At 40.0% G+C, this 17,500-nt stretch overlaps 1 protein-coding gene across 2 annotated transcripts in view; it reads left to right on the top strand.

Annotated features, from left to right (window-relative positions):
* tab1 (TGF-beta activated kinase 1/MAP3K7 binding protein 1) overlaps positions 1 to 17,500 on the top strand; it is a 41,823-nt gene that overhangs the window by 13,104 nt on the left and 11,219 nt on the right. For both annotated transcript variants that reach the window (XM_080029688.1, XM_080029687.1), the window contains exons 6-9: positions 5,605 to 5,721; positions 6,985 to 7,096; positions 15,664 to 15,808; positions 16,547 to 16,760. In XM_080029688.1, coding sequence (XP_079885814.1) covers positions 5,605 to 5,721; positions 6,985 to 7,096; positions 15,664 to 15,808; positions 16,547 to 16,760 — 588 coding nt within the window. The remainder of the gene's footprint in view (positions 1 to 5,604; positions 5,722 to 6,984; positions 7,097 to 15,663; positions 15,809 to 16,546; positions 16,761 to 17,500) is intronic.

Below are 17,500 nucleotides of genomic sequence, written 5' to 3'. Positions count from 1 at the left end.
ACACACACACACACGTTTATACAGGACACACACACACACACACACGTTTATACAGGCCCCACACATATTGAAACGCATACATATAGAAACACACACACACACAGAGGCACACAGGCACGCAGGCAAACACACACACACATATATACATACACACACATATAGAAACACACACACACAGGCACGCATACACACACACACACACACACACACACGTTTATACAGGACACACACACACAAAGAGTCACATACACACACACTTAGAGGGACACACATACACACACATGCAAATTTGGCAATATCGAACTAAGAAAATGTCTCATAAATCAGACAGTGAACAACATATGAACAAATCCTTCTGTAATAACCTTCAGAATAGTGCTGAGAATGATCATGGAAAGTTTAGTTGATGTAAGTGCTTTAGAAGTTGAGATTTGTTATTCAGAGTATTGAAGAAAGAAAAACTAATGTTGAGATAATGTCCGTTAAAGATGGTTGTATAGGAGAAATATACAGACGCAAACAGACAAGGTTTAGTCAAATAAACACCTGAATGTACATGTTGGACCTTTTGATTTATACTAGTATGAAAGAAGACATGTTATGGAAGAGAGAGAGAGAGAGGGAAAGGGAGAGAGAGAGAGAGTATGAAAGAAGACATGTTATGGAAGATACATAGACAGAAATCTCAAAATTGACAATTTTTTTGTTGCCTATAGTGTTTATTAATCTTTTTTTTTGTCAATATATCTATAGTTTTTTTTTCATATCTTCAAGGCAAGGCAAGTTTATTTATATAGCACAATTCAAACACAAGGCCACTCAAAGTGCTTTACAGGGGCAAGATTAAAATACATAAAACACATTAGAAGACATTTAAAAGTGAATGAAAAGAAGTAAAACATTTAAATAAAATAAAAATTGCAGGTTAAAATGGAAACAGAAAAGTCTTCAGACTCGATTTAAAAGAACTGAGAGTTGCAGCAGACCTCAAGTTTTCTGGGAGTTTGTTCCAGAGATTTGGTGCATAAAAACTAAAAGCTGCTTCTCCTTGTTTAGTCCTAACTCTGGGGACTGTAAGCAGACCTGTCCCAGACGACCTAAGGGCTCTGGACGGTTCATAACGTATCAGCAGATCAGTAATGTATTTTGGCCCTAAACCATTTAGTGCTTTATAAACCATCATCAGTATAAGTAGCTGTTACTCGTAGATAACAGTACACAAATACTAGCTCTGCCAGCGCATAGTACATACTAGTATGATAGGGAAAAAAATTAAAAGAAAAAATAAAAGTATGCTAAAAGAAAAAGCAATCAAGTGTGCAATTATACAGGTGCAAAATATGCAGCTCAGGCTAAAGTTTAAAAGTTCAAATGTCCTCTGTCCTTACTGAAAGGGGAGTCATTATGAAATGCAATTGCAGTAGGTAAAAAAGTGTTTTTGTATCTGGGCACACACACCACACACACACACATCAAAACATGCAAATTTGGCAATACATAACTAAGAAAATGTATCATAGATCAGACAATTAAAAAAATATGGACAAATAGTGCTAAGAACGATTATGGAAGTTGAGATTTCTGGTTCAGAGTATTGAAGAAAGAAAAACTAATGTTGAGATAATGTCCGTTAAAGATGGTTGTATAGGAGAAATATACAGACGCAAACAGACAAGGTTTAGTCAAGTAAACACCTGAATGTACATGTTGGACCTTTTGATTTATACTAGTATGAAAGAAGACATGTTATGGAAGATACATAGACAGAAATCTCAAAATTGACCAGTTTTTTGTTGCCTATAGTGTTTATTAAAGCGGATACGAGTAACATTTAAATATCTTTTAAACAACCTCATGTTTCCTCTGATAATCATAAATTACCTTTAACAGCAAACGAGACCATCAGTGCAAAGATAGACGTTTTTATATAGTTTTTATTACTGCTTTTGGTCTGGTCGCACACCCAGTCCGATTTTCGGTTCGCTCGTGCAGGCTCTATGGTCACATATCCGTATTGGTTGCAGATTTCAGTGTGGCGCTGCAACGCGATTTGAGAAGCCTATCCCTCCAGGTGAGGGAAGGGGAGCGGGAGCCTTGTTTGAGACAGTTATTTGTCGTCATAAATGACTGATAACGGGGCTGAACCATCAAAGAAAAAAAAGAGAATGCAATGAAGAAAAGCGAAAAGGGAGAGTGAGTGATAGGCGGGCGGGAGGACGTTGCCAAGCAACGTGTATACAATTTCACGAGAGCGAAACTAGACTGCTAAATGAATGAGCGGTTGGTACTAACACAAAGTTTGCTTTGCTTCACCATCATCAGATAACCATTATCTGAAATAGTCATTATTTACATCAACAACACAAACACATTACCTCATCGTGATCCATAGTCTACTAACTGCCGTCTCTCATTCATTCGCTTTCTGTGAGGACACAGCTCCGTGAGAGAGAGAGTAGTTAGGTGACGCTGCTGAATCAACTCATTGCAAGCAGGTGTGTGTACTGACTGGCATTAGTTGATGCAGTGTCAAAACCACTCTCACGGAGCCGAAAAGAGTCCTCACACTTTCAACACACGAACATGCACTATATTGCGCCCTTCTCAGTCCACGCTCACGCGCCTGGCACGAGCATTTGCGACAGCGGGCGTCGTAAAAATACTACCGCTTTTGTCCAAAGGGGACGCCAACGTGCCATCTTACTCGTAGTGCCTTTAATCTTTTTTTTTTATCAATATATCTATAGTTTTTTTTTCATATCTTCAAGGCAAGGCAAGTTTATTTCTATAGCACAATTCAGACACAAGGCCATTCAAAGTGCTTTACAGGGGCAAGATTAGAATACATAAAACACATTAGAAGACATTTAAAAGCGAATACAAGAAGCAAATAAAATAAAAATTGCAGGTTAAAATGGAAACAGAAAAGTCTTCAGACTCGATTTAAAAGAACTGAGAGTTGCAGCAGACCTCAAGTTTTCTGGGAGTTTGTTCCAGATATTTGGTGCATAAAAACTAAAAGCTGCTTCTCCTCGTTTAGTCCTAACTCTGGGGACTGTAAGTAGACCTGTCTGTCTGTCTGTCTGTCTGTCTGTCTGTCTCCTCGTTTAGTCCTAACTCTGGGGACTGTAAGTAGACCTGTCTGTCTGTCTGTCTGTCTGTCTGTCTGTCTGTCTGTCTGTCTGTCTGTCTGTCTGTCTCCTTGTTTAGTCCTAACTCTAGGGACTGTAAGCAGACCTGTCCCAGACGACCTAAGGGCTCTGGACGGTTCATAACGTATCAGCAGATCAGTAATGTATCTTTTCAACAAGAACAATACAAAAATTAAATATATATACAAACAATCCTGTCAAACAAAAAAACTAATAAAATACCTAGTACAGCTCATATCATTGTAAAGACTGCTGTTAAAATCTAACTGGACGAGTTTATTAATCTTAAATAAAACTCAACTATCTGAGTCCCACTGAGAAGGCTCATCTCTCCAACTACCTCCCTCCACACAACGAGGTGCACACACACACACACAGACACGCCGCACACACACACACACACACAGACAGACACACACACAGACACACACATGCCGCACACACACACACACAGACGCGCCGCACACACACACACGCACACACAGACACAGACACACGGACACACACAGAGACACACAGACACACGCACACACAGGCACGCACAGACGCACAGACACACACACACTCACAGCAGGTGCAGAGCTCTTGCAAGAGCAGAAAATTTCATCGGTATCTCTGCCCACTATTATTTCCAGTAGTCCACCCTAATCTAACTGGCTAGAACCGGCCCTGTGTACAGGTATGTGTTTATGTAGGAATAAGCGCATCATGCACATTGATACAAGTTCAGTATGAGTAAAGGGGGCCCAATGACTGGACCTTTTCAGGGGCCCAGTCATTTGTCTGGGCAGGCCTGTCCCCACACACACACACACACACACACACACACACACACACACAGACACACACACACACACTCACACACTCATTCCCACAACACTCAGTAAAGGGAACACAGTGTCATTCTACTCTTGTATAACGTGTTGTATCTCTGTTGCTCTAATAGGACACAGGAGCTATTTATAGCAACATGTAAGCTAACGCTGAATGCACAACATCAGCCACAGGCCGAGTATGTAACGACTGGGATTGTTGGATTGCCTCCAGTTAATCTTACATAATATTATTAACGTTATTGTAGGAGAAAAAAGAGGTTATGGTCTTATAATCCTTTTCAGGCATATCTCAGAAATACAGATAATTTTTTTTTTTTTTTTTTTTTGTGAAAACATAATTTTTGTTTATTGTATTTCCATGCTTTTCATTTTGTTTTGTATGTTTGATATGTCTGAAATAAATTGAATCAAATCAAATCAAATGTTGGTGTGCACGTTGACAGCATCCTACTAATATTTTTAATTTATTGTAGTGCAAAAGAAAAAAACAGAAAAAAATATATAATAAAAAGAAGAGCCAAAAAAATGCATATACTTAAATACAATATGTATATAAATTGCTCCCGATGGTTAACCTGCTATCTTTTTATAAATGGTAACGTGGGAAAGGAAAACAGGTCTCCCTTGCAAAAGAGTCTCCGGTCTCAATGGGATTTACCTGTATAAATAAATAGGTTAATAATAAAAAATATTTCGTCAGGCCAAAATAGTTCATTCCCACCGGTTGTGTTATCCTTCAAACAGCTGTTAGAATCACACTGAGTCTATTTACCCAAAACATGCCGATAATGGCAGTCACTGTTTTTCAATCTCTGCAGGGGTGTGTGTGTCTGTGTGTGTGTGTGTGTGTGTGTGTGTGTGTGTGTGTGTCTGTGTGTGTCTGTGTGTGTCTGTGTGTGTGTCCTTATTAGTAGGTAGAAAGGGGGACTGGGTCAATAGTTCAAAGTTGACTGAAGATGAATGAATAACCAGCTGTGTGTTGATGTGAAATTTATCTGACAGTAAAGGTCGTATGAGCCATAATTTGAAGTGTGTGTGCGTGTGCGCGTGCGTGTGTGTGCGTGCGTGCGTGTGTGTGTGTGGAGGAGGGGGGGGAGTCAAGGGCAAACAAATTAACCTTCAACATGGCATGCTGTATCCATGGGGGGGGGGGACCATAAAACACTCTTTCTGCCTTTTCTCAGGCTAGGATGAACCGATTTCTGAAATGTTTTGCACATTTATACTACATAGGATCTCAGAGTTCAATACACCTTCATATTTCCACCGGTGAAGTAGGTCTGGGGGCGACTGTGGCTCAGTTGGTAGAGCGGGTCGGCCGATGATCAAAGGGTTGGAGGTTCGATCCCCGCCCTGCCACCTGTGTGATAGTTGTTGTGTCCTTGGGCAAGACACTTCACCCACCTTGCCTCGTGTGAATGTCGATAGTTAGCCTGCTATCGGTGTATGAATGTGTGTGTGAATGGTAACGTGGGAAAGGAAAACAGGTCTCCCTTGAAAAAGAGTCTTCGGTCTCAATGAGATATACCTGTAGAAATAAAGGTTAAAAAAAATATATATCTCCACCGGTGAAGTAGGGCTTTAAGTTGATGTATCTCTGCCTGTGATTGTTCCAGGATCAAACCGCGCTCTGCTGTGTAAGTCGAGCAGCGACGGGCAGAACCAGGTTCTACAGATCGGACGACCACACTGCACCGAGAACGAAGACGAACTGCAGAGGCTCACTGCCCTGGGTGAGACAGACAGACAGACGGACTCTCAGACAAACAGACAGATAGAGACAGACAGGGAGGGAGGGAGAGAGACATACAGACGGACTCACAGACAGACAGACAGACAGACAGGGAGAGAGACAGACAGACGGACTCACAGACAGACAGATAGAGACAGACAGACAGGGAGGGAGGGAGGGAGAGAGACAGAGAGGGAGACAGACAGACAGACAGACAGACAGATAGAGACAGGGAGGGAGGGAGAGAGGGAGGAAGGGAGGGAGGGAGAGAGACAGAGAGGGAGACAGGGAGATATATAGGGAGAGAGATGGAGAGAGAGAGACATACAGACAGACTAGGGGGGGGAGGGAGGGATGGAGACAGACAAGGAGGGAGACAGGGAGAGAAACATACAGACAGAGAGAGACAGACAGAGCGGCAGACAGACAGGGAGATACAGAGAGACAGACAGACAGACAGGGAGGGAGGGAGAGAGAGAGAGAGACAGGGAGCGAAACAGACATATAGACAGGGAGAGCAGAGAGAGAAAGAGGTGGAGAGACAGACAGATGGAGAGATACACAGACAGACAGATAGACAGACAGGGAGAGAGATATACAGACAGAGGGAGAGAGACAGATGGAGAGACAGACAGAGAGCCAGATAGATAGAGAGGTAGATAGACACACACACAGACAGGGAGAGAGACAGACAGACAGACAGACAGACAGACAGACAGACAGACAGGGAGAGAGACAGAGATAGAGACACAGACAGACACACAAACTCACTCGCTCACACACACACACACACACACACACACAGGGAGACACACACTCGCACTCACATTCTTGTACTTCTATCTTTTTGAGGACATAACCCCCAAAAAATGTCCTCACTCCGATGGTTAAAAGCTTAAATTGGTCCTCACATAGAGGCCTGTGCAAGAAAATTCTAAAGACTTTATTTATAACTCTATAAATGATAATTATAACTTTATAAATTATGGTTGGGGGCGGCAGTGGCGAAGTGGGTAAGGAGGTCGCCTCTGGAGTGCAGGGTCGGAGGTTCGATCCCCCGTCTCCCCGCCACATGTCCAAGTGTCCCTGGGCAAGACATTGAACCCCCGAATGTGTGTGTGATTGGGTGAATGTGTACAAAACAATGTAAAGCGCTTTGAGTCTGTGAAAAACCAGGGAAAAGAGCTTTATAACTGGAGTCCATTTACCATTTACCATTTGAAAAAAAAAAATATTCTAATCTTATTATTATCATTGTTTCCAGGAGTGGACTCTGGGCGTGTGCGTCAGGCCGGGCTGATCGCTGGGCAGAGCAGCACCAGGAGACTGGGAGACTACAGGGTCAAGTTCAACTACAACGAAATAGACCTGCTCAGGTGTGTGCGTGTGTGTGTGTGGGTGTGTGTGTGGGTGTGCGTGCGTGTGTGTGCGTGTGTGTGTGACCCCTTATGGGGGTGACAGAAGTTACTCACTATAGCTTTAAGTAAGTTTGTGTATCACCCACATTCATTATGAGTCTAGTCTTGACGTATTTCTGACATGAAATGACTAAGTGATTCATTGAAAAAGCTCTCACATTCTTATAAAAGCAAAAATCCACTTTTGTTTTATAAAAGAACATTACGTCAACAGCGTTCTAAAACACTCTAAACCCTGCGATAAAGTGTGTGTGTGTGTGTGTGTGTGTGTGTGTGTGTGTGTGTGTGTGTGTGTGTGTGTGTGTGTGTGTGTGTGTGTGTGTGTGTGTGTGTGTGTGTGTGTGTGTGTGTGTGTGTGTGTGTGTGTGTGTGTGTGTGTGTGTGTGTGTGTGTGTGTGTGTGTGTGTGTGTGTGTGTGTGCCTTTATTATCTGATCTGACTTGGTTCCAGCCCTTTGTTTTACCCCACCGGAGCCTCTTGAAACACACACACACTCACACACACACACACACACACACATACACACACACACACACACACACACACTCTTAAATTTCTCATTTCCTGTTCCTCTTTTACAGTCTGGGCCAAGCAGATCACTCGTATATATAACAGTCATTCACATTATGATCCTCGATAAAACAGACCACGGAATTTTTATAGAATTTCCTCCTTAGTGCGAAGACAAAGAGAGAGAGAGACGGAGAGAGAGAGAGAGAGAGAGAGAGAGACAGAGAGAGACACACAGAGAGAGAGAGGGGAGACAAAGAGGGGGGAGACAGAGAGAGAGAGAGAGGGAGAGAGAGAGAGGGGGGTAGACAGAGAGAGAGAGAGAGGGAGGGAGAGAGAGAGAGAGAGAGACAGAGAGGGAGAGAGAGACAGAGAGAGAGAGGGGGGTAGACAGAGAGAGAGAGAGAGAGAGAGGGGAGAGAGAGAGAGAGGGAGAAAGAGAGAGAGAGAGCAGGAAATTTGATGTAGACTGAAGTGCGAGTGGAAAAATGCCAAAAGTGTACCGGATTCTTTGGATATTTGAGATTAACCAGTGTTATTGTGTTGAGGTCAGGTGTGCACTTCATGTCTGTCTGTGTGTGTCAGTTTGTTACTCTTTCTCCCTATGTTCAATTCTTACAATAGCTTCTGTTATTATTCTAAAGGGTTGGGGTTACCCAGGGAGTGTTGCATTCTAGAACTTTGTAGAACTTTCTTGATGATGTCATATTACACACTGCACCTTTAAAACGGTTCACAACAAATATTGTATTAAAAATAACATATTAAAGGTGGAGACAGCAATTCTGGAGAATGCTTGTTGTCAAGTTGAATCTCCATAGAGTCTCAGTCCTCTTCACAGCAGACCCGGGTTAGAATCCAGCCCGGGTCGTTCTCTGCATGTCATTCCCCTCTCTGACACATTTCATCTCTGTCTAATAAAAGCAAAAATGCCCAAAAAATTATATATATATTTTTTTTAAATATATTTTTTGGGCATTTTTATGCTTTATTGATAGTGTAGAGACAGAGTTGAAATGGGGCAGAGAGGGGAGTGACATGCAGAGAACGACCGCGGGCGGGAATCGAACCCGGGTCTGCTGCTGGCCCTACCAACTGAGCTAATGGCACTATCACAGGGACAATGTCACTCTGGATGACAGTTCATTCGTGTTCTTTTTTGTAAGTTGCACCAAATCCCGAGTTTGTATGTGTTATTGACTTGTTGATACAAATAAATAGCATGCTAAATTGATGCTCAACACCGTTAGCAATTAGCTGACCAGCTAGTTCTCAATAGTGTATTGCTCCAAATCCATGTTGTTAGCTAGATAACGTAAGCTTGGGGGTTACTTCATTGTAACGTGATGTTACACTCAGCGGGGTTAGCTCGATGCAGCTCCCATAACAAGTTGTAGGCCTATAACCTAATCCATTAGTCACACTGTAGTGAGATTAGTTACAGAACCAAGATCCAACATTTTAATTTTGTGAAGTTGTCGAAGTCGAGAACGGTCTTTGCTGTCAAGTGATTTCAGTCCACAGTCTCAGCATGTTAACGCTATGTCGCCATATTTGTACTGATGCTTTATTGGACCAGAGCCCACTTAGTCCCATTTACGTTCTGAAATCATGGACATATATTGGCTTAAATACCTTTTTTTATTTGACTGAAAGCCCTTTTTGGGAGGATCACTTTTTGGCAACACACCAACATACACAAACTGTAATCTGGAAACCTAGCAATATTGAAAATGTCTGGTCATACACAAGCTCAAGAATGTATTTAAATATATAATATCTAGGCATACATTTATACATATTGTTATAATTCAGCCCGGGGAAAAAAAGGGGTGCAAAGGCTGTATTTGCCCTTTGTTATTCTTACATGTAGTGTGTGTGTGTGTGTGCAGGGCCGCCCATAAGGGGTAGGAAGTGGGAAAGCTTTCTAGGGCCCAGCCCTTGGGGGGCCCATGGTCTTCAGAGGCCAAGAACCTAACTGAGCCTAACATTATTTTTAACAGAAATATTCACTATAACCATTTAAAACTTGCACAACCATAACAAAACAAACATTTTAAATATTGTAACTTGGGTAAAATGCCAATATCTCCTCCTCTGCTACCCTCCGCTTCATGTCCGTCCTGTGTGCACGGCACGCTGAAAAAAAGTCGCTAACACCAATTTTAAAAAGCCTGGCTCAGAGCCATTAGCTGTTTATATTTACGATTTTGACATTTCGGGGAACGGGCTAGGCGGGGCACTGGCTCTGAGAGACAAATATTAACGTGGTTAGTAAACATAAACAAACATTCGCCAAGTGTTCGCTAAAGATTAGCTTTGCCTTTTAGACATCATAACATACTCCCCCACCCTTACCCAGGGCAGGTGGACTGGGTACCACAAAACTGAGCTGAGGGGGAATGGAGGCTGGCCAGGGAACTTTTATAATTTGACCCCTTATACAGTAAGCCTTGTTGGCTTCCCACCTAGTTGTAGTAATGTGTTAATCAAAAAATAAATATCAATTTGTTCTCCCAGGAATTTTAGAATCTTTCAGCCCAGCCTTCATTTAATTTGAACTCTCAAAAAATAATCTAGTCTTGAAGAGCTTTTTAAGTTTGAGTTACAGTAAAATTATTTCCTTGATTAATTCAGGTGTCTCCATATCAGATAAATGTAGTTCTTTAATGTATTCATTTCCTTTACTTTTTTGTGCCATATGGTTACAAAATTTGGTTTTGATATATTGTTGTACAGTTTTGGCTGGATTATTTTACCTGAGTCGTCCTGCTACTTGTGTCTGGGTGTTATTCTATGAATTGTGAAAAGTATTTGGACCCCTCCAGGTAAAACAGAAAACATTCTTATAAAGTTGACAAGGTAATTACTCTGTTGTTTTCCTGAGTCTACTAACAGGTTTAAATTTCTTAACGTACATTTTTGTGTTAAAGAATTTCCCTTTGGGGACAATAAGGTCCAAAGTCTTTGATCTATGTCTTCAGGTTGACACCAGCAGCCAGGTACAATTTGAAAAATGTTCCATGAGTTTCATGTCACATACTGAACATACTGCATAGACAACCAGACCCAGGTGTCACACCATAAGGATGTCTGACCAGTTCTTTACTGCACCTCAGGGGCGGCCCGCAGCATAGGCAATGTCTGTAATAGTGTCCTTTGTTGTTGCCTGCTCCTGTGATAAACCTAGTGGATACTCAAGAAAACCAATGTTATTTTGTAAAAATCTGTTGAATATTAAGCAATTGCTTGAGTTTTAGGGTATTACAATAAATTGGTAAGTAAGTCAGAAATGTGCTACTATTTTTAAAAACATATACAGTATAATAATCACAAAAGAGTCCTTTTTCTCACTTGAGCTACTGTTCCCCAAACTCTCTCTGCATGTCCCTAGTTGATAAGCTAGTTAGTCTATCTACAAATACATGTATGTGTTTATTTAGGGATGAGCGCACACACACACACACACACATTGATACAAGTGAAGTATGAGTAAGGGGGGCCCATTGACAGGAGGTGTTCAGGGGCCCAGCCATTTGTGTCGGCGGGCCTGTGTGTGTGTGTGTGTGAAATAAGTTATTAATTAGTAACCATTTCCTACATATAGACCTATTGATTATCATTATGGCATTTTCAACTGAATCACAGCAGCACTGATATAGTGACAATATGCTCCATCTCATGTGATATTGCTCAAGTAGGCCTACAGGTGAAACTCGAAAAATTAGAATATCGTGCAAAAGTTCACTTATTTCAGTAATTCAACTTAAAAGGTGAAACTAAAATATTATATACTCATTACATGTAAAGTGAGATATTTCAAGCCTTCATTTGTTATACTTGTATTTATTATGGTTTACAGCTTATGAAAACCCCAAGATAAACTGAAATATTTAGGAATAATAATCCATAAAGATTTAAGTAAAGTTCACAAAGTTAATTATCAGAATCTAGAGAACAAAATCAAACAGGATCTGAACAGGTGGAAAACTATACCGGACTCTCTTTTTAGTAGAGTAGACACAATTAAAATGATGATACTCCCACAATTCCTTTTCCTTTTTCAGAATCTGCCAACATCAATTCCTTCCCAAAGTTTTAAAAGATGGAATGGCATAATAACTAAGTTTATATGGAATAACAAAAGGAAAAGGGTCAAATTTAAAACATTAATAAAATCGAAAGAACATGGTGGACTAGCACTTCCAGACCTCCAAACCTATTTTCATGCCACACAAATAAATAACATAATGAAATGGACTAACGATAATATTAAAGCGAAGTGGCTTCCGATAGAAAAGGAACAAACTCCATTTTCAATAAAAACATTACCATTCATTGATAGAAAAGATATGACACAACTGAAAGGGCAAAATAGATGGATTAACAATACTTTATGTAATTGGAAACAAATTTGTAAAAAATATAATATAAATAAGGAACTATTCTATCTTAGAGAAATGGCATGGGATCCAGATTTCAAACCAAACAAAATGGACAGTGTCTTAAAAGTCTGGTCCTTAAAAGGACTACAAATATATTCACAAATAATAACTAAGTATGAAGTAAATTCCTTTGATGATATTTTAAAGAAATATGATTTAGTCCAGTCAAATTTCTACAAATATTTACAGCTTAAAAACCTTTCAAAAAAGAGCAGGCTTTCACGAGCAGCATCCCTTAATACAATTTATGATTAAAAACTATAATATTGACATCAAGAATACACTTTCCAAAATATATAAAATACTACAAGAAAAGAATGAAACACAAGACACGGTGGCATTGAAGTGGAACTTAGAACTAGGGGGACAGTTAAAAGAAGAGGACTGGGAAAACATTTATAAAAAAATACATAAAACAACAAACTCTAGGTTTTGGAGGGAGTACACATGGAAAATATACACAAGATTCTTTATCACACCAAAAATACAATCAAAGTTTAGGACATTAAATTCATCAGATTGTTGGAGAAATTGTGGGTAAAATAACGCAGACCATTCACATGTTTTTTACTTTTGCCCATCACTAAAGACCTTCTGGCAACTGATTGCAAATTCTATTATGAAAATTTTCCAAATTAACCAGGTACCTGAGCCAAAATGTTTAATTTTAGGTGTAACACCAGCTGAACTCATATCAGAAAGAGACAAATACTTATTTAGGATACTTAGGATAGCAGCGTTTAAACAGATAACAAGGAACTGGCTAAAACCTAGTCCACCATCTTTTAAAAACTGGAAGTCAAACGTTAATAATATTTTAGAAATGGAAATAATTACCTATAAAATTAGAAACCTAGAAACTGAGTGTTCGATACGATGGAATAAATGGTTAACATATATGGATTGTAATTAAACTAGTATTATTAATATTCTGAAGATAGTCGTGAAGAGCTGGAAGAGTTTAATTCGTGTATATATATACTTTCTGTGTATTTTATTTTTTATTTTATTTTATTTATTTTTTCACATGTAGTACTGATGAATATATTTTGGCCTAGGCATGTGTGGATGTACGTGTACATGTATGTGTGTATATATGTATGTATGTGTATGTGTATATATGTATGTATATATATATATTATTTATCATTATTTTGTTGTTTTTGTTTATTTATTTACTTATTCATTTATTTATATTGTTTACACTTATAAAAAAAAAATGTTTGTAGGATGATGTAAATGTAAAAATAACTCATTAGAAATACTATATGATCCTACAATAAAGTATAAAAAAATAAATAAAAAATAAATAAATATCAATTTGTTCTCCCAGGAATTTTAGAATCTTTCAGCCCAGCCTCCATTTAATTTGAACTCTCAAAAAATAATCTAGTCTTGAAGAGCTTTTTAAGTTTGAGTTACAGTAAAATTATTTCCTTGATTAATTCAGGTGTCTCCATATCAGATAAATGTAGTTCTTTAATGTATTCATTTCCTTTACTTTTTTGTGCCATATGGTTACAAAATTTGGTTTTGATATATTGTTGTACAGTTTTGGCTGGATTATTTTACCTGAGTCGTCCTGCTACTTGTGTCTGGGTGTTATTCTATGAATTGTGAAAAGTATTTGGACCCCTCCAGGTAAAACAGAAAACATTCTTATAAAGTTGACAAGGTAATTACTCTGTTGTTTTCCTGAGTCTACTAACAGGTTTAAATTTCTTAACGTACATTTTTGTGTTAAAGAATTTCCCTTTGGGGACAATAAGGTCCAAAGTCTTTGATCTATGTCTTCAGGTTGACACCAGCAGCCAGGTACAATTTGAAAAATGTTCCATGAGTTTCATGTCACATACTGAACATACTGCATAGACAACCAGACCCAGGTGTCACACCATAAGGATGTCTGACCAGTTCTTTACTGCACCTCAGGGGCGGCCCGCAGCATAGGCAATGTCTGTAATAGTGTCCTTTGTTGTTGCCTGCTCCTGTGATAAACCTAGTGGATACTCAAGAAAACCAATGTTATTTTGTAAAAATCTGTTGAATATTAAGCAATTGCTTGAGTTTTAGGGTATTACAATAAATTGGTAAGTAAGTCAGAAATGTGCTACTATTTTTAAAAACATATACAGTATAATAATCACAAAAGAAAGAGTCCTTTTTCTCACTTGAGCTCCTGTTCCCCAAACTCTCTCTGCATGTCCCTGGTTGATAAGATAGTTAGTCTATCTACAAATACATGTATGTGTTTATTTAGGGATGAGCGCACACACACACACACACACACACACACACACACACACACACACACACACACACACACACACACACACACACACACACACACACACACACACATTGATACAAGTGAAGTATGAGTAAGGGGGGCCCATTGACAGGAGGTTTTCAGGGGCCCAGCCATTTGTGTCGGCGGGCCTGTGTGTGTGTGTGTGTGTGTGTGTGTGTGTGTGTGTGTGTGTGTGTGTGTGTGTGTGTGTGTGTGTGTGTGTGTGTGTGTGTGTGTGAAATAAGTTATTAATTAGTAACCATTTCCTACATATAGACCTATTGATTATCATTATGGCATTTTCAACTGAATCACAGCAGCACTGATATAGTGACAATATGCTCCATCTCATGTGATATTGCTCAAGTAGGCCTACAGGTGAAACTCGAAAAATTAGAATATCGTGCAAAAGTTCATTTATTTCAGTAATTCAACTTAAAAGGTGAAACTAAAATATTATATACTCATTACATGTAAAGTGAGATATTTCAAGCCTTCATTTGTTATACTTGTATCTATTATGGTTTACAGCTTATGAAAACCCCAAGTTCAAAATCTCTGAACATTTTAATATTACATAAAAATCAATAAAAAAGGGATTTTAAATACAGAAATGTCGGCCCTATATAAAGTATAATCATCCATATGTACTCAGTACGTGGTTTGGGCCCCTTTTGAATGAATTCTGGCCTCAATTCCAATTCATTTTCCATGATATTCTAATAATATGAGTATCACCTGTATAGTCATGTTGTTATTAACCTGATTGATGGTCATTTTGGGCATATGAACTAAACTGATAAAGGTCTCCTTAGGGCCATACTGCAAATTGGTGATTGTCCATATACATTATATGAACACTCCCATTTTACAGATAAGGCAATGTATGAAATCATAAGCATTTATTTATATACTGTATATTTAAAGCTTCGTCTTCCTTGAAAAAGTTGACATCTTGATAGTGCTGGAAAAGTGCTTGAATTTTACTCTTAAAAAGCTGTACGAACCCTGAAAACAAAAATGAAAAGCATGGAAATACAATAAACAAATTATGTTTTCACAAAAAAAAATTAAAAATAAAAGAAATAAAAGAAAACAAATTATCTGTAATGCTGAGATAACTTTGAACTTACAATATACTAACTAAATATATAATTTTCTTCTCCACTCTCATTTTGTGTGTGTGTGTGTCTGTGTGTTTCTATATGTGTGTGTGTGTGTGTGTGTGTGTGTGTGTGTGTGTGTGTCTGTCTGTCTGTCTGTCTGTCTGTCTGTCTCAGTGCTGCTAAGTCCAGTCCCGTGGTCCCAGAGCCGGAGATTCACGGCAGCCAATCACTGGAGAGCGTGAGCGGCTTCCTGCTGCTGATGTCAGAGGGTCTGATCAACGCTCTGGAGTCTGCACACGGACCAGAGCAGGCCAACCAGGTGTGTGTGTGTGTGTGTGTCTGTGTGAGTGTGTGTGTGGGGGGGGAGGTATGTGTCACTCGTCAGTGCGTTTACATGCAGACTCATAATCGGGTAAATAAACGAATAAGACCTCAACAGGACTTGTAAAATGGATGTAAACACCTTTATCCGATCTACTTCGCACACAAATCGGCACATTAACGGGCAAGCGAAGTTGGATAAGAACACCTAGATAATTCGTTCATAGTCGGCATTCTCTCTGCATGTATACAGGGATCGGATATTGCATGTTGGAGTTCTCGTTCTGCGCTTGCTCGAGAATCCCTGCAGAGGATTTCACATGGAAGTGGAAGGAGACGACGTAATAAAATTGTCGGAAGAGAACCGGACGTGGCTCTATAACCACTTGTTGAAAGGGCTACAGCGCCACCTAGCATAGTGGAGACAGCCATGCATCGGACATTTATCTGATTCTCTGAAAGGCCATGTATACTCAGACAAGTGACGCGGTCCGTTCCAGGGCAACAACCCAGCTGTCCTGTTAATCCTAACCCTACATTTTACCATTAGTAAACTGTAGGGTTAGACAGTGAGACCATAAAACACTCTTTCTGCCTTTTCTCAGGCTAGAATGAACCGATTTCTAAACTTTTTGCACATTTATACTACATAGGATCTCAGAGTTCAATACGCCTTCATATTTCCACCGGTGAAGTAGGTCTTTAAACCTTAATATAACCTTTTTTTCTGTTGCAGGAGATAGTAGCCATGGTAGCAGCAGAACTAGCCCAGCAGACCAGTCTCGAGGCGGCCGCTCAGTCTGTGGTGGAGCGAATCAAACGCCTCCACCATGACGTGTTTGTGTCGGGCCGACAGAGAGCCAGCCTCTGCCACAAACACGAGGACATGACGCTGCTCATACGCACGCTCAACTACCCGCTGGCAGAGGGGGCGCTAACCCCCACACAGGGTAAGAAAGAGGGTGTTTAAAGGCTAGGGTATATAGTGGGCGTCCTGGGGAAATGCACCTACACAGGGCAAGAAAGAGGGCGTTTTCTAATGCGTCCTGGCTGGGAAAATGCACCTACACAGGGTAAGAAAGAGGGTGTTAGGCTAGGGTAAGTGTTTTCATATATAGTGGGCGTCCTTGGGAAAGTAAATGTTTCTTTGTTAGTTAATTTACACAAGGCACATTTGAAATTTGTGCACCTACACAGGGTAAGAAAAGAGAATTTTTGTTAATGGCCTTATGTGGTTATATATATATATATATAGTGGGCTTCTAAAACTAAATACATATACACCTCATCACTTGATATTGTGGAAAGACTTGAGGAAGTGGTTTAGTAACTATAGCTTCTTGTCCTTGAAGGCCACCGTAGCTTCTGTAATTATTTGAAAGGGAGGGGTTAGCAAGGGAGCGCTTTTTATCTTCCACAGACACAAGGACATGACACTGCTGTTTAAAGGCTAGGGTATATAGTAGGCGTCCTGGGGAAATGCACCTACACAGGGTAAGAAAGAGGGTGTTTAAAGGCTAGGGTATATAGTGGGCGTCCTGGGGAAATGCACCCACACAGGGTAAGAAAGAGGGTGTTTAAAGGCTAGGGTATATAGTGGGTGTCCTGGGGAAATGCACCCACACAGGGTAAGACAGAGGGCGTTTAAAGGCTAGGGTATATAGTGGGCGTCCTGGGGAAATGCACCTAC

This window comes from Ammodytes marinus, assembly GCF_949987685.1.
Source record: "Ammodytes marinus genome assembly, chromosome: 6".
Taxonomy (NCBI): Eukaryota; Metazoa; Chordata; class Actinopteri; order Uranoscopiformes; family Ammodytidae; genus Ammodytes; species Ammodytes marinus.
This window is presented reverse-complemented; position numbering and strand designations above follow the sequence as displayed.